This window comes from Molothrus ater, chromosome 18 (assembly GCF_012460135.2).
Source record: "Molothrus ater isolate BHLD 08-10-18 breed brown headed cowbird chromosome 18, BPBGC_Mater_1.1, whole genome shotgun sequence".
Lineage (NCBI taxonomy): Eukaryota > Metazoa > Chordata > Aves > Passeriformes > Icteridae > Molothrus > Molothrus ater.
This window is the reverse complement of record NC_050495.2, coordinates 11316748-11340469: the sequence shown is the minus strand read 5'-3', so window position 1 is coordinate 11340469 and position 23722 is coordinate 11316748. Positions and strand designations below refer to the sequence as shown.

Genomic DNA, 23722 nt, shown 5'->3' with positions numbered 1-23722 from the left:
GAGTAACAATGCAGTAGCCTTGGCAGCCTGCCTGATTTCTTTTGCAACAAATTAACTTTTGGTGTTGTCTCTGTAAAATAACTCCTGTCTGGTTGGAGGACTCTTAATTGTTAGATCTAGGATTGAATCAAGAAAGGGACATTCTGAGAATTACTCATAACAGAGGAAACAAGGAGGAAAACTAACCAAGTTACCAGCTTTTGCAGGCTGGAAGGGATTTCATTTATTTGCATTTATCTGCTTATCACTTGTCCATTTCTCAGATTTCTTAAGGAACTGTAGACTGATTTTCTATTCAATCCATTAAAAGGATAAAAGCTCTTGGGTTGTGGACTGCTTTCCTATTTTCCACTTAGTGTTTAAATATTAGGTCAGAAATACTGTAATTAATTTTGTACCCGGTTATAACAGAAAATCATTTTGTCCAGTGACTCCTGAATGTGTCCTAAGCACAGAGAGGGAATCCGAGATGCCTGCTCCTCCAACTTCTGTTTTGCACTGCATTCATTTCAAGCCCCTCTTCAGGTTTCCATGGAAATAGCACAGAAGTGTGCTTATATTCTTGGCATTAAAATATTCATAAAAAGGGATAAAGAGATGGTTTAAATGACAGATGCTGTATTGCTGAAGCAGGCAGTCACATTCAGGGTTCTTGTCTGTAAATGATCATGTGTGTAAGCCAATGCATTCTGGAGAGAACAGGCCCAGAATAAATTCCTCACAGTGCTAGGAAAAGGGATAGGCAGGACAAACCTGACCTGCAGAGAAGGCAGGAATGCAATGCAAGGTTTCCCAGACCAATGCAAAATCAAATGCTGCTAAGGTTGTGCTATTAGAAGTTGAACCCTTTCTCAAGGAAAGAGAAGATGATCTAAGCTTACAGAATTACTTTTGTTAACTGACAAAAATATTGCACAACTCCAAACTATTTAATTAAATTTTAAAATCTTACCTGTATAAGCTGCTAATTCCTTTCAGATATTGCAAGTAGAATTTCTGATACAAAATTAAAATTTAACCCTTTAAGAAAGGTTCTCATAGATTTGAGCTCTTGAGTACATTGAATATTCTAAAATAACAATAAAACCTCAATATTCTTTTAATCTTAGAAGATCTAATTGGAAGCAGGAAATGCACTGGCTTATCTATATTTTTATTAATGAATCTTATTCAGAAAAATTATTTTGGTTGTTTACTCATTATAGAGATTTGAAACTTGAGCACTACTAAAATTATCCTAGTAGTATAAATAAGCATTTATATTCTAGGAAATCTGTTTTATGATTCAAAATATAAACTCTAGTCCTTAAAACACCATTGTAGGGGCAGATTCCACTGCAGTATTTGATCCTCAAGGAGAATGGAGTACAGTATGTAATATAAAGGCAGCTTTATAAATTTATGAAAAATAAACAGTAAATAGATGTATAATTTAAAAGCTTGCTGATAGAACATTTACTGCATAGAGACTTGGTGTGGTTTTCATTTTCCAAGAATAAAAGTATTTTTAAAATATAAGTCTATGAAAATAAACACTTCAGTATGTCAAAATACTGTCCCTTTTAATAATGGAAGTCAAGAATGTTGTATTGACTTGTTTGCATGAAGTTACTCTCAAAAAAACTTGCAAATCATAAGGCAGATGACCAGTGCATACTGATGAAGATCTATCCAAATGTTTATTGTCTTTAGCTATAAAATCAGCCTGACTTCTGCCATGTTTGTTGGTAAATCCTATTTTTGAAAGACATTCAAACAAGGGTAGTATGCCAGTCTGCTAAACCAATTATCCAAGCTCTGCGTGCAACAAATATTCTGGGACATTTTTATGCTAAAAAAGTGTCTGAAGAGGTATCTCTTTCAAAAAACACCTTTTTTATAAGCCATACACATCTGGAACTGAGAAAAGCAGGACAGACAAGGAAGATTAAGCCACTGATGCAAATTGATAGAACAATCAAGAAATAAACCCCTCATGTCCCCTGCTCTACCACAGAAAAGCATTATAATATGGAGAAGTTTAGGAATTGTTGTAGAATCACTGCAGATATGCTCTTTTGACTGCATCTATAAAGTTTACTAAGTAACATTTACAAACCAATCCTACACAATTCTGTATTCTGATGCTGCCATTCAGGCTGAGCTCTGGGGACTGGCTCCTGGCACAGCAATGTGGGACATAAATGCCAGCCCTGAACCAAGGGGAGCGCATCCAAAGGAGCAGCAGGGACTTGGAGGAGGATTTGTCATCTGCTGAGCAGCGAGAGGGAGCAGCAGGACACGGAACAGCTACTGAGGGAAAGATCCTCTGAGGATACATTAGAGATTTAGACAGCGGTGGCTCAATCATTCTTTCTGGAAGGTGCATTTGTCATCATCTGACACTTCCAGTTTTGAAGAACTTATCTTATTTCTCTCACCAGAAATGCCCCATGCCCTAATCAGAGCTGTGTCTGGTTCGGCTGTCTGTCTCTGCCCCGACACGGGTAGGGTGGTTCTTGGGTGGCACGCCTTTCAAAGGACAAGTCTGGACTCTTCAGCTTTTCCGTCTTCAGATTGTTTATTGTTTCTTATCTACAAAATTTTCTGTCTGCCCAACAGAGGTCTGATCTGCAAGGCAGCCAAGGGCACTCTGACCACCCACGGGGCGGTCATGTCTTTTTATACTAAAATCTATGTACATGATATTTACCTTTATTTCCCAATACTTTTCACCCATGTTAGCAAGTGCACCTTCACCATAAACCAATCCCCAAGTGCCAACATCACCACAGGAGATGGAGGACAAGAAGAAGAAAGAAGAAGGACAAGACACGTCCTGATCCCTCCATCTTGTCTCCATAACCCCCCTGTACCAAAAACCTTAAAGTCTATATTTCACCCTTCTAAATGTGTCCCTTTTACACCCTTCACTCTAAAGTGATTCTCATGTCCTCAAATTCTTGTCACTTCTGTGGATGGATCAAAATCAAGCCACCAAACACTCTTGGCAACATTCCAGGATTTTCGAGACCCCCAAGGGTTCTCCTGGCATCTCTGGACATCGGGAACGATGTGCTGAGATCCCACAGAGCTGTATGACACAGATACCACTTTACCACTGAATTTTAAGAACACTGGAGGTATTTTATATCCAGGATTTATTACCATAGAAAACCTGTTGGTTTCCAGCTTGCACTTTTAGATATTCATGTAATTTCCCTATTGTTCAGAGGATAATCATCTCCATAATAGAGAAAAGAGTGGAATTACAAAAGCATTTTCAAGCTGTTCCAGAAAACTCTGGTCACTTCTTAATGAGCATGCCCTAGAATCCTTTGTGTAAGGCCAACTGAGAAGGCACCTTGAAAAAGCCCTCGAGGAAAAAAGGTTATAATTTCTCTAAAATCTTCACATGAAGTAGAACCTGCAACTAACTGAAATCACACCATCTGTAAAATCCATATTCAGAATCATTTTCAACTAAATCTCTAACTAATCACTCCCAATTACCTTCCATTCAAGATAGATGCTGGCTACTTTGGAGCAAAAAACCTCAAAACATGGGACAGGGCTCCTCAGCAAAAATACTACTGCATAAATGTTAAAAACATTTTCTGCCTCTAGTGCAAAATTGAAAACTAATTTATGCCATCTTTAACCTAATAATGATTCTTGTAAGTGGGATAAAAAATGAAAAAACCCGAAGATTTTTTTCAGAGGTTTATGGGTGGGAAAGACTTCAGATACCAAGCAATAAAGCAATCTAGCAGCATGGCCTGTAAATTCAATACATAATATGTAGGTGAGCCAAGAGTTTATCTTCTAACTCATCTTCTCTTTGCTGGCCAGCTGCACCTCACTTGACATTGCCCTGCTGTGTGACTGATGCCCTTTCAGCAGGAGCTGTTATTGAGCTGTGTCAACTTCAAAAAGTGATAGAGTGGTATTACAGATTGGGGATGAATTATTCATGAAAATAATTATATTGATGAGGGAGAATGATTGAAAAGTCAAACTGGGGAAAGCCAGACTTTTTTCTTCTGTATTTTTTAGCTGTACAGCGCCTCACTTCTCTCTGATATTGTACAAGAGCTTCCCTATTTACACTGGGAAGCTATTTACATTATTTACATTATTTAAATACCTTCCCATTGTACCTGTACATTGAGCAGTACAACAAATTGCATATAAAACTGATTTCTCTATAAGAAAGTCAGCTTCATGAGTCAGAAAGCAAGATATCATCCAGGATCTATTTACCAATAAAGGAAACAATTGAGAATGTGCAGTATTAATAAAGAAAATTCATACTAATAAAAATTAGCAATTTCCTCATAGCAAATAATGAATGCAAAGAGCACAGAAATACAGAAGTATTAATCAGGAAAGCAAAATACAAAGAATTAAAATCTGGAGCCTGGTTTTGCTCATATTAAAATCAGTGGTAGCAATATTTTAATTCATTTTGTTGTTTGAAAACTACTATCAATAAAATGAAATCAGCATCTATGATATAATCTGTTGGAATTCTGTACAATTTCCCAATACTTCCTCTTCAGTAAAACAAATATTTTAACTATTAAGCTCCATGTATGATGATATAAATAGAAGGACTTTCATCATCTAGTTTTATATTTTCCAGGACTCAGTTAAGCCACTACACCCATCCAAGCCAGGAGCAGCCAGGTTTCCCAGACAAGTTCTCCCCCAGTGGCTCATCTGTTAGCACAGGGGGACAGCCTGTCCTGCTCCTGTGCCTTTAAAATTTCCTTCCTGAAGGATGTCCAGCTTTCCTGGCCTAGGACTGTCCCCTCAAGGGACAGCCAGTCTCCTCAACAGGCCCAGTGGGAGGTGGCAGTTCTGCTGAGCTCCCTCCTGGCTGTCTGAGCATGACAAACTCAGCTGTGACTGCAGTGCCAGGGCAGCCTGCAAGCAGCACATCAGCCACCAGCTCTCCTGCTCCTTCTGCAGTTTCTGGCCACCCATTGCAGCCCTCCAGTGGTGCCAGTCATCCCCCCTCATTTCTGGGATGGCAGCTCTGTCATTTTTCCTGCTGTGCATTTCTGGGATGGCAGCTCTGTCATTCTTCCTGCTGTGCATTTCTGGGATGGCAGCTCTGTCATTCTTCCTGCTGTGCAGGGCCTTCCAGCTCCCTGGTTTGCTGCCCATGCTGTGGGTGTTGGTGTAGATGCTCTCCAGTTGAGCTACTGACCCCACCACCTTCTGGGCACTGTTCCTACTCATGACCATTCTCAGGCTTTTCCATGGTTTCTGACCCATCAATAACCTGTATGTCTCTGCTGCCACCTGGATCAGCCTGAGCTGCCAGAGAAAAGTTGGTTCAGCCTCTTTCCTAAAACAATGTGTTTAGAAACCTGGAATCCACCTAGTAGGTAGAAGTGTTGATATAATCTCTCATTAGAGAGAATTAAATCCCCCACTATTTCAAGTCAGTATTTATCTGTCCTAACTTCCAGCCAGTTGTTCTTTGCCTTTCTCTGTTAGATTATGTATTTCTTTAAATACTGAGCATTTTTTGCTCCTTCAGGTATTTATACACTAAGCAGGTACTTCACATTTTTTTAGCTCTACAGAACTAATTAACCTTTTGAAACCTTTTGAAATGCTCTAAGTCTCAGTCTGGATTGCTGGATAGCAATGACAGCCACATGCTCTGCAGAACACTGCCTCCAGGACATTTTAGGCACAGCCACAAAGCATTTACTCTTGTCAACTTTCATTTTATTTTTTAACATATCTTTAACCTCCTTTGTTAACCTCTCACATTTCCAATTCAGTTGGATTTTTTTTTCCCTTTTTTCATGTGTGGGTTGTTGAGGGGTTATTTCTTTCTTTCTTTCTAATTCCTACTTTGATTTTATCTCTGAAGAACAGCAAGCTCCTGTTGGAGCCATCCCTCTCTGTAGCACTGCCAGGAGGATGCACACTATCATTACAGGCTTTATAAAAATTAGTGTACTCTGACAAGTCCAATGACATCCCTCATCAGTATTACCAGGGTGCTACTGCATTAACATTTACAGCAGCAGAATTCCAAGTGATCTGGGGAAATATTAATGGAAATAAGCTCAGTGGGAAAGCTCAGGCTGCTGGAAGCACTGGGAGCTTTGGCAGGACCAGGCTGAAGGCATTGCCAGCAGCTGTGACACCCAGGGCTGTGCTGGCAGGGAAAGAGCAGAGGGAGAAAACATCAGGCTGGGGACCTGAGGGGCCTGGAGGAGGTGCAGCACATCTGAAACACCACCATGGCCTCCTACAAAATCACTTTAGGCACAAGCTTCCTCCCCATAAATGAGAGACTGAAGGATTCTTTCTTCTCATTTTATGCTAAATTGGCTTAAACTATTATCAACAGTTTATTATTACTGATGGGAAATGGCTGGGAGTTTGTTCCTATCAGCAAAGTAAAATCTGGCCAGTCAGTAAATCATGAGAAAAAGTACACAGAGAGTAAGTGGACTGTGTATTTTGAAAGCAAGTTGTCTCAATCAGCCTAATAATGGAAAGAAAGGACAGTATCAAGCATAAATATCTAAAAAATAAGTGACAGGAGTTAGAGAGCTGAATTAATTGGAGTAGAGGAGTTATTCATTGTCTGCTAATTTTGAAGTATAATCAGGGGACACTGTCATTGGTTGACAAGTTAAAAGTTTAACTGAGTGTATTAATAGCTTTCAAAAAATGCATTTTGATGTTCAGAAATCTTTCCCAAGATACAGGCATACGTACTCAGTCTTGGCAGCACACAATCAAAAAAAAAAAAAAAAAAGCAGTAAAAGTGCAGCAACAAGGGCAAATTACTGAATCTCTGCAAGTGTATAGGATCTGTTTAATGCCCAAGCTTATTTAATACCTTAGTTAATGACAGGAGTAACTATAGTAACAGATAACACTACATTAATACATGCCATGGACACAGGCCAGCTTAAGACAACAATATAGCAGAATTAGAATTCATTTCAGCTGTATGCCAAGTCACAGAGATTTTTTAAAATTCATGTAAGTAATTCAATTCAGGGATTTTGCAGAATTGCCAGAGAGTAGTCACTAATGATCCTTACAAAGGAAACAAGCAAAATGAGTTTCAAGTTGGGTAAGAATTTTGCATACACAGAATATTTTTATGCAAAAAAACAAGGAACAAAGAAAGTTCTATCTGAAAAGGCTCTAGTCTAGATTCAGTGCTGCTTCAAACTGCCCCAGGAGAATATTTCTAGGTATGTTTTGGTGATAAAATGTTTGGATTTACAAAACTCTATAGCTTAAATAAAACTGACCACCTCTTGCAACAGCCTATAACAGATATCTATATTTTCTGTCAGGGCCTAGAATGGCTCCTTTTACCAGGGCTAACTCAGCCAGACTGCTCAGCCAGTGATTGGTATAAAAGGTTATTAGGATGATTATCCTGTAAGGATATAAGTGTAAAGGCACTAGACAAAAGTAAATTTTGAAAAAGAGAACATGATGAATCCTGTAGCCCTCCAAGAACAAGAATGCTCAGGGACCAGTTCATGGCCAATGCTGGCCTGACGAGGTTGTTGATTTGACCTGCAATCTAAATTACTGACTTGTAACAATGGAAGAAAGTTCTGAAAAATCCACCCCCACCAAAACTCCCTCTGAAGCTGTATTAACAGCAAGGATCCTCCTTTGTTGCAGCATTTCTGCTGGTTTTTAGGGCTAATTGGACTCCACTACTCTGTCCAGGGTTGGCCTACCACAGAGAGTTGTTACAGCTTCTACACCTACAAAAATAACCCAGAGTAGCTGTTTTTCTAGACCAGGATGGAATTTTCCTTTTTTTTTTTATGTTGGCACTTTTCTACTCACTGATTGTTAAGCAGACAATATACAGAATTATGAGAGTTTATATCAACACTTCTCTACCCACTAGATAGATTCCAAGTTTCTAAACTCAAACCACATTATTCTTTTTGTGGCATTGGGCTTCAGTGGGATCTTGACCCCTTATACTGCAGTCAAGTGAATTTCCAAGCCACATCTATATGATCAATATTTCTCATATGTCTTTTAAAAGTTGCTTAGTTTATTAGTATCTTTGCATTAAAAACTACATATTTTCATCACAAAGAAGTAAAACTGATTGCCTGAATTGTACCACTCTACTTCATATGCATTAAATTTCAGAGAATCTAATTAACTTCTGAAGATTAAACCTCAACATGTCCAAGAAACATATTTTCCATAAGGCTAGGCCAGGCTTGTCACACAGGCCTCAAGCCCTAAAATGATGTGGCATTCCTTACTGTTCAAGGCATTCTTTGAGGGTAAATTTACAGCTTGCTTTTAAGGACAGGATTTGCAATAGAGTCACCTAGAGAGCTGCACATGAAGATGACAATATGCTGTCACAGAGCCCTGTATTGCTCTGGTGCATTCCTCTTCTAACTCCTTGCTTGCTAGAAGCAGTTCACCAGTTTCACCTGGCTCTTTCCTATACAGTGTATTTGAGATGTTCATGGCTTTCCACCTCCATTGAGAGAGCAGAGACATTCAGTTCTTTCCTTCACAGCCTGATTCTTTATCCAAGTGACATTATCCAGGCTGTATGATCAGCTCCTCTGCCTGGCAGGGGCTGTGGCTTTCTGACTCATTCCAATTCCCCAGTGCTTGACAGGTGCCTTGTGTTCATGTGTACTACACTGCTGGTGCTTTAAGCCTGCAGTTCCAGAGCAACCTTTACTGCCTCTGCACTGGCAGGCATTCCTGGAATTCACCTGGGGTTTGCTTGGGGTTTTTTTCCTTCTTTTAAAGTTTGAAGAGCAGCAGCATTATTGGATCACTGAGATTTTAACTTCAGTTCTATTTATTCATCTGTCAGTACCCATGGCTTTCCACCTAAGAACTATTCTGAGCCTGAAGTCCATAGGATATTTAGGAGCATTCTGCCACTCCTGATGCCTCAATGTTTTACATTTGCCTTAGTGTTGTAATGCTTGGAATTCATTTAAAAATCACAGCAAAACACCTTACCTAGTCTAGGACTTCTGAATACAGCCAGCCACAGAGACCAAAACCAGGGACTTACATCATCTCTCAGGCATTTGGCATGGAGGATTTTAGCCAATGCCTGCTGTTACCTAGTCAGGAAATTCAGTCATCTAATTCAGATGTAAGTCTGACAACCAGCCCTGGATACCAAAGCAGGAAAATACTGCCCAGTAGGTCCATTGCTTCTGTGCCATGGTTTTCCAAAACTGGTAAAGTCTTTCTGGTTTTGCCCCTGTGAATTTCTTCTACTGCTCTCCAGTGACAGAAATATTTATCTGTAGGTTTAAATACAGGGTTGTCTTAGGGATTAGTCTATTGACATGAAATAGATAAGCCTCACAGCAAAGCTTCCCAGGCTTTCACAATCTGATACCAGCATCTTCCTGCAATCATACAATGCCATTAGAATGAGTCTGGTTTTTGTATTCTATGGTGTGGCACATTATCATATTTATTCCTTTTTTTTTCCAATTAGAGGAAATAATTTAGTGAACCTACAGACAGAATTATTTGCATATAAAGTTACTGTTAGTATCTGAAGTTACATAGAATTTAAAGTCCAGGGTATGGCAACAAATCCAAAACATGAAAAATTGCTGTGCCACGCGTTCTATGGGAGAATATTCACATAAGAAGCATACAATCATAATGAACAATGTAAACAAAAATAAATCTTCAGACTTGAAAGAACACCTAGTAAAAAACCTGCAAACTGACAGTTGATCAATCATTTCCTGTTATGTATATTCATTATTTTACTGCTGTTTACATATTTTAGAAGGTACATGCTTGGATACAAGTCTTGAGGCTGGAATTGTGATGCATTACTATATAAAGTTAATCTTGGGTAAGAGACTAAATATATATTACTTTGTTAAGTGCAAAAATGGTTGAATTTCATTGGCAGTGTTGAAAGATTACACACATGAGCACTGAAGTCATCTAGGCTTTGCTCCCACACAAACTTCACTAGGAAAAGTCTTGAAACGGAAAAGCTTCATGAAAAAATGTAACAGTGTAGGTCAATCTTATTTTAGGATTCCCAAAGCCAGATTCCAGGATTCTGGCTTTGTTTGTCAGAAAAGCGTTTCCTGACATGATCTTTTACCACTGGTAATAACAGGTGCTAGAAAGGCTATGGGTGCACAGATCACAATTTCCCCTCTGTCCTAACTGTTAGTATTAGCATTGCAGAAAAAGAGAAAAAGAGCTGCATGCCAGAAAGGATTTTTAATACCCTGAATTACTGAAAAAGCTGAACTGTCAGGAAAGGCAAATAAGCCCCTTAAGTATTTGGCCTCAGGGGGGAAAAAAAAAAAGAGGAAGAAAAAACTGTTACCAATGTTGTTTACTTGATAAAAAAAATCCTGGCAGAAACAGGATTTCTGTTCAAAATTCATACAACTAACATATGGCAGAAGGCTTCCCAGTTATTATTATTAGATAATTTAGAGGTTTGATTAGGTCCCCAGCAATTAGTGTTGCATGAGGCCTACTCCAACCTGAACTGTTTGCTGCAGCAGTCTGACTTTTTCATCTGCATCTTCCTTTCAACAAGATGCTAAAAAAACAGCCCCAAAAAGCCTAAAATTTAATATTTATATTCATTTGCAATGGCTGTAAGAAAGGGAATAAAAATTACTTGTTACCTGCAAGCAGTTTTCCTCTAACATCTGTATTGATGTTATTACTGAAGCAGTGCCACTTCTAGACCTGCACAACCTTTACTTTGGTATCTCATGCACCATGTGAATCTCTTGTGACTACTGACCTCAGGAATCCTCAGGCACACAGTTTAACTGTGTTTAACTCCGTTTATTATGTACTTTATTATTGCACCTTTGAAGTGTTTCTCAGTCTCCAAGCCTGTTGCAGCTACAGGCTGTGAAATAAAACCATCCATGAAATGTACAGCAGGACAGAGCTGGACATGTGGGGACACAATAAAACCATCCATGAAATGTACAGCAGGGCAGAGCTGGACACGTGGGGACACAATAAAACCATCCATGAAATGTACAGCAGGGCAGAGCTGGACATGTGGGGACACAATAAAACCATCCATGAAATGTACAGCAGGGCAGAGCTGGACATGTGGGGACACAATAAAACCATCCATGAAATGTACAGCAGGGCAGAGCTGGACATGTGGGGACACAATAAAACCATCCATGAAATGTACAGCAGGGCAGAGCTGGACACGTGGGGACACAATAAAACCATCCATGAATTGTACAGCAGGGCAGAGCTGGACACGTGGGGACACAATAAAACCATCCATGAAATGTACAGCAGGGCAGAGCTGGACATGTGGGGACACAATAAAACCATCCATGAAATGTACAGCAGGACAGAGCTGGACACGTGGGGACACAATAAAACCATCCATGAAATGTACAGCAGGGCAGAGCTGGACATGTGGGGACACAATAAAACCATCCATGAAATGTACAGCAGGACAGAGCTGGACACGTGGGGACACAATAAAACCATCCATGAAATGTACAGCAGGGCAGAGCTGGACATGTGGGGACACTCACAAAGAAACCAAGAATCCTTTCCATGGGAACAGGCAGCAGCAGTGACTTCTGAGAGTACAGATTATTTGACATTCTCTAGCACACATTGATTTAAAGAGAAATTGAAATAAAGATGAAACACTTAGATATTAAGGGGTAGTGCCTTCAAAGTGCAGGATGCGACATGTAAGAAGGCAAAAAACTTATTACTCGATAATGTAACATTATCAAAGGCCAGAGATGGCATCTTAATATGTAATAAAAGATACAATGGGTCAATCAGCTGCTAAGGAGCATGAAAAACAAGACCAGTAATTTATTTGACATAATAGAGAAGAAATCAGCATGGGATATAAAAACTAAAGGCAGCCTTCTCAGAGTGCTGGTCAGGAATAATAATCATACAATAAATCAATAGCTATCCAAAGATATTTTACAATTTTGCAACTGTGTCAAAAGAAGAGGCAGCTGTTATGTGGTTGAGTCATGCTAACTAGCTATGGTGCATGGAATGATAAAGCTATATTTATTAGATTAGGTAGGGGGAAAACCTCCCAAGATACTGTAGGAATGAAAACACAGATCATATTTCCCAAATAACCCTAGATAAGCAGGAAAAATATTATTTCAGAGTGACAGAGCTTACAAGGTGAAGGAAAAAAGTGAACTGTAATTCTTCATTTATCCTTCTCTTTAGTAAACAGCTAAATATCACATATGTTCAACAAACAAGCAAAAATATTGGTTTGTCCAGGTCTACAAACTGTCACCTCCAGTGATTTTGTTCCTAGGAGTGATGTTACCCAGAATAAAGCATAGCAGGAGAAAGACAAAAGCCCCTGAAAAAGTCAGCCTTCCCCTTCTGTTGTTTTCAGGCAGGATAAATTTAACTTAGTCACTTAAAATGTCACACGAAGGAAAAGTTGTCCAGGCAGCCAATAGTTCAGGCACCATTTTTGTTCTCCTGTTCTGCTCTCTGGTGTCACTACAACAATCTCACCCTCAGCAGACTTCACGACTCAGCTATAATCAGAACACCCAGGCTGCAGAACTGCTTTCCCCCCATTTCTTACCAGATCTGTCAATCATGATTTTAACGCATCTTCCATAAAGACAGAGTTCATGCAGAGCATTTCTCCACTTCTGTCAACAGGATCACAGAAGTTTTCATATTCATACAGATCATTTGCTCAACTTTCACAGTTTATAAATCAGCCAGATTCGTACATGCTCTCTCAAGCAGTAAGTTATGTTTGGCAGTAGCCTAGTTTAATTTAGCAGTTCTCTTCACCACAGATACTACACCAGGAAGCATTTTACACTCTGCAACTCCATCACTTGTAGGGCTTTTCTCATGAGTGGCAGTCTCAGTGTTGCAGGTCCAGTAATGTACCAATGCAGGTACTATTGTTGTTCCTGTATGGACCAATGCTCATAAGGATTTTTCAGGGTATATTGATTTTTTCCCCCTTTCAGGTAATTATTTTTGATTTTTAAATCAGAACAGTAAGGCAGGAAAAGTCAAAGTATTGCAAGAAACTCCTAGTCAGGGTCTAAGGTAAAATGCTTTTCCTAATATGTCTGAAAATGAGGATAAATAATTAGTGGCAATGTTTCTGTCATGTCAAGAGGAGGCTACTAAACAAAATGCAGATACAGAAATCTGTTACAATAAGAGGACACTAATGCCAAGACAAGAATCTCCAGATAATGAAGGATAAGTCCACACACAGGACAGTGGAATGGCTCATCAGAATAGTACAGAGAAGAAAACAGAAGTGCTGTTTATAAACAGTAAAGTCACTACAGAAGATAAGAATAGGGAAATATTATATATGTGATAAGCTATACCAACAAAAAGGGATCATCATGCATTCCTACCCACAAAATCCCTTCTCTTAAACCGCATGTTTTACAAGGCTGTCAAAAAAAAATTCAAGTAAAATCCCTGTGAAGCTTAATTCAGGCACTTTGAAAGTCGCAGCAAATATTCATTTGTGTATCTGTAAGCATTCATCTATTTCCCATGGCTGCTGTATTTGCATGCTGTGAAAACCAGAAGCTAACAACATTAAGGACTATTAAATGGGAATGGCTGTTCTTTGGACAAGGCAAATTAGCCATTTACCCAGAAACAGTCAAAGAAAAGTTTAAATATAAAAATGTCATACTAATTAAAAAACATGTTTAATTAATTTTAAAAATTAATTTCATCCCAAATTCCTATTGAAAATTCTGTGAAAAAAACGGGGAGGAAACTGTTACTGTTATTTTACCTTTGACATTTCCCAGGACCTCATGATGTCCAAATGAACCATCCCTGTCCACCAGGATGTCACTACTGCCTACCTTTTTAAGTGGTGTTTGAAGTAACAGTTAACCATGTGAAACTTTTAGCTGAAGGCACCAAAAAAATTAAAAATTGACTGACATGTGAAAAGGGCCTCCATTTCCCAAAAGTAACATTAAATAACTAACTCTGTCCAGTGGGGAAAGCTATCCAAATGAAGGAACCATAACTTCTGGATTTTCCTAATCACTGGGGATTACTGCCTTGGGAGGGAAAGAAGGAGGGGGAGATAAAAGACCAAGTATTGATGAAGGAGAAAGGAAAGAGAAGAGAGCAAGGAGCAGAAGGTGCACTTACTGTTTGGTTATCTTCATACAGCTTCAAGTCATACCCACTCAGCTCCACACAGAAAATTATTGCTGTAACCCCCTCGAAACAGTGGATCCACTTTTTGCGTTCAGATCTCTGTCCACCCACATCCACCATTTTGAAAGTCAGCTCTTTGAAGGTGAACTTGTTTTCTACAATCCCTGTGGTCATGTCCCGAGACCTCAGAATATCTTCCACCGTGGGGATGTAGTCCAGGGCGGCGATGCGTTCCAGGTCGTTCAGGTAGTAGGCAGCGTTATCCTCCAGGTGGTACTCGTTGGAGCGGCAAAAACACTCCTGCACGCCAGGGTCTGCCCACAGCCTCTTCATCACCCCCAGCAGCTCCGGGGTGATCTCCCCTTTGCTCTCAGCTGGGCCTGTCAGGGCAAAAAGCTGCACTGCATCGTACGCTCTGTCAGGATTGTGAAATTCTATCTTGAGGGTGGCCAGAGCCCGAATGATCCGTGTGAGAGAGTCAATTGCATTATAGATAATCAGAGGTTTGTATTCCTTACAGGCCTCCAAGTTAAAGCCACCGCTGTGAATGATTTTCATCTGCTTTACGATAGTGCTCTTCCCAGAATTGCTGGTGCCCAGGAGGAGGAGTTTTATCTCTCTCCGTTGTCGCTGGCTTTCAGAGCGCAGGTGGCGGTCAATCCTCCGCGACCGCCGCGCTGCCTCTTTCTCCTCCGAGCTTTGCCGACATCCCATGGTACAGCAGGCAGGTACAGAAGGGACGGGTGCAGACTGGCTCACTCTCTTGGCGTCTCTCAAAAAGATCTGCTGCCTTTCAGTCCTCGTGCCAGGGACACCCCGAATGGAATAAAGGTCACTAGCCAGTACCTGATGATCCCCGATGCCTACAGCCACCTAATTGAGTCCCAGCAAGGGTGCAAACCCATGGAGGTATGCAGCCACAGAAATAGTCTCTTCAGCAGATCTCATGGCACTCCCCTTTCCGGTGCGTGAGCTGTGGCACATTCCTGTTAATGACGGGACACTTCCCTTGGCCACAGTTTGTCTAGAACCATCAAATACCCACTTCTGTTCTGCATAATGATCTTGCTGCCTTCTGTCCAAAGGTAAGGAGCCGCACTTTCGCCTTCTCTGCTCTAGCCTTTTCTTCTGATCGTGTTCTCTGGTTGCTGTGGTGATGCTGCAAGATAAAGCTGAAGCTCTTTTCACTGGTACTGTACTTGTTTTGTTTCTCTTCCCCCACTTCTTCAGCTGATCCAGTTCAGCTCTGTAAATCTGTGCTTTCCACCTGCCAAACAATGGGAAAATAAATGAATGAGACTCTGCTTTCTTGCAGCAAGCCACTCACTTTTTTCCTCCACTTCTAGACTTCTAAACCTTTTATTATGCTAAATGGAAAATACAGATGGAAAAAAATGTAAAGAAAAGCAAATATCTAAAGTTATAGTAAAAGCATAGGGACAGCTGAAACTCGCAAACCAAGAAAACGTGGTTTCTGAACAATAGTAAATCAAATCTCCCTTTCAGCCTTCTGTGTTTTATTATCTAAACCTACATGAAAACAAACAGTGCTGAGCTGTGCCCCAGTTTCTCCTCAGCAAGAGCTTATGGCAGTGCTTTTCCTGCAGTTCTGTTCCGACTGGTATGTCTGAAGTAGAAAATGAAAACTCACAACTACTTTTCCCAGCCTCTATTTATATCAATATCTTGTACTCAGACAGATGTCCTCCTGAGTTTTCTTTCATCTTATCTATCTCCACTGAACATTTAAATAACTAAATTAAGAAGCAAAATATGCTGATTAACTTTGCTTCATGAATTTGAGAAAGGAAGAGTTACTGATCTTTGCAACAGCTCTTTTCTTTTTTCCCCTTGGAGAACAGCACTGTTAAACACAGTACCTGCAACTTGTTTAATCAATAGAGAGATGCAAACTTTGTAAGCTTCCCATAGCCAAGCTGCTCAGTGGTTTTGAGCCTCCTCTCTTTCCATTTCAATACAGCAAAATTCTGAGCTACAGTAAAAGAGAACAGTGACTACAGGGTGAATTTTTCATACAAGAAGCACATGAAACACCATCCCAAGCAAGGGCAGAGAGCTTTTCAGTGGCTGTTAGAGCAATTATTCTTTCCCAGATTAGAGTTTAAGCCTGCTAGCTGGAACTCTGCAGCAGGCAGCAGCAGCAGGAAGCAGTTGCTCTGGCAGAGGGAAAACACATTACTGACAGCTGACTGGCGATCCTTGCCCCTCTTCTAGGAAGGGCTTGCTCCTCCCACTAGGCTCCGAGCGCAGTGGGCAGCGGAATCGCAGATGTCACGGCTTCCTCCCCGAGTGCTGCCCCAGCACACCTTGGCACCTCTCCTGCTGCCGGCTTGTTGGGCCTGGAGGCTCCTCAGTGAGTGCCTTAGCAAACCAAGTACACAGCACTGAGATCCTTACAGAAACTTGCAGTCTGCTCCAGAAAACTTTCTACTACATTTTAATTAAACTAAGTCTCCCAATACCATTTTCAAAGTTGCCCTACAAGCCTTTAGAAGTTTTCCTGTTTGAACTTACCAATATTTAAATGTAGATGTGACAATAAATTAAAATCCATATTAAACAGAATGATTCCACGCTACCAGGAGAGAGACAGAATGTTCCAAGCCACATGTTGAGCCTCAAGCTATTGTGAGAAAAGTATAACTACAACTACTAGCAACCTCATGTACTTAACTTTCTAACTAACCATATTCTAATGGTTTATAGAATATGATTATAGAATATGGTTAGAATTCTATTCTAAACTAATCTCACTCTGAGTTGTTCTAAACTATCCAGTCAGTACAGAGAGTCACCTCTCCATAGCAGTTTGAAATGCTCGTCTCTTTTCTTTGCCTATAGGGACCACAGTCCTTGAACAGCCAGGCAATTTAAGCATTTTGGATATCTTAAATGTAAAGACATCCAAATCCTTTGCTCCAAATGCACCATGTATTGCTCTTACCTGGTCTGAAATTCTACAAGAGAGTCTTAATATCAGCTATAATTATCATACTTCTCTTTGTATGGCAGGACATTAGCTCATGAAGAACAGATTAATCAGTGAACAATTAAAAGACTGGTGTACACATTAATAGAATTGTAATTAGCACAACTTTACTTACTCTGAAGACGTGGAAAGGAAAACCCTCCCAAGTGAGGAGTTACACTTCCTTCAAATAAGTCACTTTTTCCAATAATCACAGAAAATGAAAAATTAGAATTGAGGAAGCTGTTTCTTAATGAATAACCTTCTGGCCATGCAGAGAGAATGACATTTCTGTATTAGATATCAGGCCAGATTCTGATTTTACTTATATAAAAATCAGAGCTGCTTCCACTAATCTCACTTATTCTGACACGTTCAGGACATTCCAAACTGGTTCTCCTTTAAATCCTCATCATCACAGGTCTCATTTCATGTCATTGATAAAACCACTTGCTGAATTCTTTATGACATTTTCTATGCATTGTGGTGTGTACAGGTGAAGAATTTTGCAAGAAACACACATGAGACTCCCTCTCTTTATTCTCTCAGTCCCATCCTGAACAAAAGAGGCTTGCTAGCAACAAGCAGCAAGAGGGCACCTACTCCTGCCAAAAGGCAGCAGTCTTAGGAGCAATCTGGAGGTTTTATGACTATATTAGACAAGGAGATCTTTTGAAAACTTCATGTTGTTTGCCTCAAACACTTATGACAAATGGTTGGGTAGAAAGACTCTCTCAGGAATAATCTTTTGTTTTCATTCAGCTCATACATTCTGTAGAGTATTTCCTGTTGCATATTTCCACAACACATTCAGATGCATCATTCATATTCCACAGGGTTTTACATATCAACTATTTCGTTTGCCATTCATTAATATGTTTAACACCAAAAAAAGGTAAAGTAGGATCCCCTTATTGTAGGAAAGACCAGGAGTATGTAAACACATATTAGTCTTGCACTCTTGAATTCCTTTTTTTGTTTGTTTTTTTGTAATTCCAGTCATTCCTATTGCTTACATTGCTATGATATTTGGCTGTCACTATTTCAAGTAGTAGGTGATTATATTATTGCTTTGTAAAGCAGAGTAGTACATTCTATTTTCAAATAGGCACTACAGTAAAAAAGTTTGTGTATTTGAATAAGTTTTCCCATATGAAAAAAATGGTTTTCCCACAGTGAAAAAAATCTCTCATGTTCACAATCAATACTTTTTGAAATTCAGGAAACTTCACAAACTATTACATTACTGCAGTTTACTGCCCTGACTACACACAGATGAACTTCCTCTTACCAGGTGTACTTTTTCTTGGAATACACTCAGAAAATAAAGCAGTCTAGAATTTGTTGGGTTCTTAAAATCAGATTTCGTATTAACATGTGAGTGTTTTATGGCTGTAAGTTTTTAATTAGGTAAGTGTATTTTCAGTTACTCTAGTGGAAGCCCTATTGCTTCCTTTCACTTGCACACTTGTCTGAAGTTTGTTTAAAAAAATCTTATTATTCAAATGACCAGATGATACTGTATCTGTGGGTCTAAACTAACATATTTGCCTTCTGCTGACAACTGAAGACTCAGAATGTTAAGAAAACATGGGGTGTTTTAAGTCTGATGATATAGATGGGCTATTTTGTCATCACTAGAATGGGTAGCTTTTCCCACAAGATAAGATTAACATGCCCCAAATCCTGACCTGATGGTGATCTATTGCCACTATCAAAAGAGGAATGCTACCAATTCCTGGAGTGGGAAGGACACCTGAACAAAATTCTGCACTGGTTACTACATTCAAGTGTTGAAGCCCATCAAGCTGAGCAGTTGTTTAGTGCTACCATGTGCTCACCACCCATTTGTAGCCAATAAAACCAGTCATTACTGTTGGTTTAATATCTAAGCTCGCTCTTTGCCCCTATCCATCGCTCCTGGCTTGTGCAAACTGATCTCTGTGTGTGCAATATAAACACTTCTCCCTTTTCCAGCATGTTCCCAAGTTATGGCAGCAGAGGGAAGGAGAATGACACACCACCACAATTCAATTGTAAACACTTCCATAAGGAAAGATCCAAGTATTGTCTCTGGATTCATTATCCACTGACACGTCACTGTGGAACAGAGTTACAGACCCTGCCTGGGAAGATGCTTCCCCCATGATCTTGTGGAAAGGCAGTGACTCCTAAGCTGAGAACAAAACCAGTGACTGTGACTGTCACAGCACAGAGATTGCACACAGCATGCTGCTGGCAGTAGGAATTTCAGCTTTGTAGGCACAAAGCTGTATTATCCTTCAAATGCAAGTGATCTGATCATTTAGCTTCATGGCCACCAGCCCACTCACACACAGTAAAAAGCTTTACACCCATGTAAAAGCAAACTCAAGCAAATCTAGCAAGAAGTAGCACAGAACTCATATAAGACCTACAAGTGTAAGCCAAGCTACTGTAATCAGTTTCTAGTGATTATACACATCCACTGAGAATTTCTGTACTTTAACAAAACCTTATTTCTGCATGTTTTAGCTTTCAATCATTTTTATACTATTAATGAAAGAGAAGAAGACACAAGGGAGTGTGATATATCAGGACATACCCAAGGCATTTACTGAGGAAGAAATTAAGTGTTCTACTAAGCAGGCTTTTTTTGAGAGAGAGAGAGAAAAATAAAGGAACTGAGGCTCACAAGAAATGGGAAAATCAGTCCAGATTTTTGGATCTGGGAAGCATACAGGAAAGAGTCCCAGACATGCATGCTGTAGAAATACAAGGTTGAAATAACTTGACAGAAATTAATTTACTGTTTAATGTATGGGGACTGAAGTTCGTTTATAGCAGAAGAAAGTTCTTTTAAAACTATGGCCCCAGATATTACTGACATTCTCTTCATACAATCATTGAAACCTGAAAGACAAGGAAGTATGTTGCAGTTATGATAAAACTTTCAATTAATTACACATTAAGGCACTATAATCCCACCCAAAACAAAGGATGGGCCATATGTAGTTGTTGAACAAGAAAACAGCAGAGAAATCTGCTGTATCTGAGGTTTATTTTTTGCAGCAGTTAAAATGTGTATTCTGTTAGTCAGATGAGTGAAGGAAGAAGTGTCATTATTTAATTAGCTGAGTGTTTGACTGGACACTACCAAATTCTGTCCCTTTTTGTCACGGGGGTTCTTTGTGATGTCAGTTAACTCCCTTAAGCACATCTTTTCAAAGATGATTTCTGCTTGTCCATTTCGTAGATACCCAAATTGAGCTACTGTTTGTGACAAAGAAATGCACTGAGTTTTCAAGTATAATCAGCCTCTAAATATTTAAGTATTGAATAAATAATCTTTTTTTACTTTATCCATCTTGATCTCTATTTGAGAAATAGGACCTATCCTCTATACTAACTCCCCAAGACAGAGTCAAGGAATTATTTAATGTCTGTGCAAAGGATACCAAAATGAGAGGAATAGCAAAGTGAGCCAAGAAATGCATATTCATGGCACAGGACCTCAGCCACAGTAAACAACACCAAATAACAGAAGCTGCTGTGTAAGGATGGGATTCTTACAATAAAGGTTGTCAAAGAAGGTAAAAGGACAATTATTGAAAAAGTTTCATTCAGAACTCAGTCCAAGGCAGGGGATGAGACGGGCACTGCTCAGAACTGGTGCCATACCATGAGCTCCTTAGTGTCACCAGCACTGAGTGTTACCAGCCCCAGCTGCTCTCAGCACCCTTGGTCCATTAGGTTCTCATCTGCTGATTCCCACTGTGATTTTATAGAAATACTCAGATTTGTGGCATAAAATCTGAGCTCAGCTAATAGAATTGCCACCTAGGGATACCATTCTGTGATACATGGCAGAAGGAAGTTTTACCAGGACATAATTGAGAACCCAAAGAAAATTACTGTGTAGGCATAGACCTATCAGCCTATGACTGAGTGTGCCTGACATGGGATAGAACAGATTTGCTGCAGTGAGATATTGTATTCATTAGCTTAAACATCTTTGGCTATTGTTTGGGAAATATCCAACAAACTTTAGCAGTACCACAATACAAGTTATGCTGGTCAGGGATATCCTCCACTGTACTATCACCCAGCCAAAATTTAGCATACAGGCTTCATCCAAGATTTAGGGAAATCTAAGAACTTAGAATGAAAACATAGTATTTCTTATAAACCAAGCATTCAACAAAAACCTATTGATTATTTTTCTTTTAACTGTGCACACCCCACTTACTAGAGGAAGTTGGAAACATAAATCCTGTGAAGCATTAATACCTAAAATACTTATTTAAATTATGACCTGTTTTAGCAAAATCTTCAAACTACAGCGAGACAGGGAGAAGAAGCAGCAGCACAAGCAGACATGAGACTGACTGACTCTTGACTGGAGGCAGGTACAGCACAGTTCTGCTCTGAGCTGCATGGCCAAAGCCCAGAGCAGTGGCAGTGGCTGCACAGGGACTTGCTGTGCCTCACAGCAGTTTGACTAAGCCAGACTCTGCCACAGCAGCCGCTTTCCAGGTGACCTTTACACTGGCATCAAAAAGCACCACAAGAACAAGAATATTACAGTGGGCCTAGCAGTGGGTGTGCAGGAAATCCTGGCTGCTAGACAAGGGTGAGAAGAAACAACACACACAGCAGCTGCTTTAGGGACGTACAAACGTCAGACCCATTTAAAAGTGTGCAATAAAGCAGCAAACAAAATGCAGCAGCCACTCAGTGTTTGTAAGCACTCCAGTGATGACAGCAGTGGAGGTTATGTCTTCATTAGTGGGACCCATAAGCCTTATGTGGGTCATTCAAGAGCTAAGAGTCACTATCACAGGGTTGTTGTTTCATGAACCTTACAAGGCTAAGGAGATTATTTTATAGCATTTTTTTTAAAAAAGCACTAGTAAACATTAGATTTTTTTCATGAATGTAATGGCAAATTTCCTATCACTCATACAACCTTATTGCACACAATACCTTAGGAAAGATAAGGGAATTTTGATAGTTTTAGCAAAAGAGATTTTAAGAGGGATGTGTACAGGAGAACAGTATAGCCTTGTAAAAGGAAGTTTCTCTTCCTGTGCCTTAAAGGTGACATAATAAAGCACAACCATGCTTGCTTTAGCTGTTCCAGTGACAGGCATGAGCTATGGGAATCTCTGCAGTGAGAACATGAGAGTCTGGGTACAGATAACAGTGTCCTGAAGGCAGGAGCTTTGTTTAATGCAATAGAGAAAAGCAGCCAGGGAAGATTCCAAGATTGAAGCTCAAGGCCAAGAAAGAGGCAAGGAGAAGATGCTCCAGCAAATGGGAATCCTGGAAACAACAGATGAGTTTTATGTGTGATGGTGCATAAGAAAGCATCTTGGAGACAGAAATACATCACAACTGTTCTGCTGGTTTTAAGGGAAAGAACTGGAGGAAAGGCAAAAATAAAGGCAAGGAATGAGAGAATAAAGTCACTGAAGCTAGGTAAGATTTCTAGGGTAAATTGAATGGTATATGCACAGGAAGCAAGAAATCCTGTATCCATAAAAAAAGAAGGAAGAGATAGCAATAGAGGAAGGAAAGATGAGGCGAGAAGAGCAGATGGGCACATCTTACTATATCATACTGGCATAAGATCAGCAGAAATCTGCACACAGGAAAAAAAAAAAGACCATAGAGAAAGGATTGACTCAGAATCTGTAAAGATGGGTCTGCACATATGGAATTTAATTACACTAGGAGAAAAAAAAAAGGGAGAATAAATCCAGGGTGTTCACAGTGGAAGAAATTGCCTAGATCATCAGACTTCCATCAGAATGGTTTTGCTAGAGAAAGGACATTGTTGGGAGTGGATCAGGACTGGAAAGCTGGCAATAATAGACTTATAAGGAGAGGCAGAGCAAAAGGTTTTGGAATGAGAAGAGCAAAATACAGGAACCATTTCAGTAGAAGCAATAACCACTGAATTCATGGAAAGGCTGGGGGAAAGCAGGGGAGGACTGGCAATGTGATAGTTAAAGCTGGAAACTAAGCAACAGAGAATGAGTAATGTTTCACAGAGAACAAATCAAAAGAACCTCGGTGAATGAAAAAACAGAAAAACAGACATAGGTTGAATGAGTGTGCTGGAGCAGTAAGTTCCCAACATGAGAAAAAGTCAAAAAAGGATTATAGAAGATTCACATGAATCGTAAGGGAGTTCAGAGGCAGCAGCTCAATGAAAGCATGAGAGGAAAGAGCAACAAGATACAGAGAAAACATTGAAGAGCTGGTCAAAATGGAAGAGAGGAAAGCAGTACAGTGAAAGAACAAAGCCAATAGTTCTCATGATGGGAAGGACAAGGGAATCTAGGGAAGGACAAGGGAATCTAGGGAAGGACAAGGGAATCTAGGGAAGGACAAGAAAACTTCAGCGCTCTTGTCAGGTTACTAAGCTCACAACAAGACAGAATCATGGATTAAAATGCTGTTCCTAATATAATAAGAGAAAGAAAGGGAGTGTCAATATCAGCACAAAATGCAGGGCTATCATCAGGGGTTAATGGGGTAGGTAGGGTAGAGAGT

General features: G+C 39.9%; 2 protein-coding genes across 2 annotated transcripts in view; one reads left to right on the top strand and one right to left on the bottom strand.

Annotated features, from left to right (window-relative positions):
- The window catches only part of RSPH14 (radial spoke head 14 homolog), a 76621-nt gene that overhangs the window by 21171 nt on the left and 31728 nt on the right, over positions 1-23722 (top strand). The window lies entirely within an intron of this gene.
- Positions 1-23722, bottom strand: part of GNAZ (G protein subunit alpha z) — a 51535-nt gene that overhangs the window by 15456 nt on the left and 12357 nt on the right. The window contains exon 2 of the mRNA XM_036393116.2: positions 14185-15460. Within this exon, the coding sequence (XP_036249009.1) occupies positions 14185-14907 (723 nt within the window). The 5' untranslated portion in view covers positions 14908-15460. The remainder of the gene's footprint in view (positions 1-14184; positions 15461-23722) is intronic.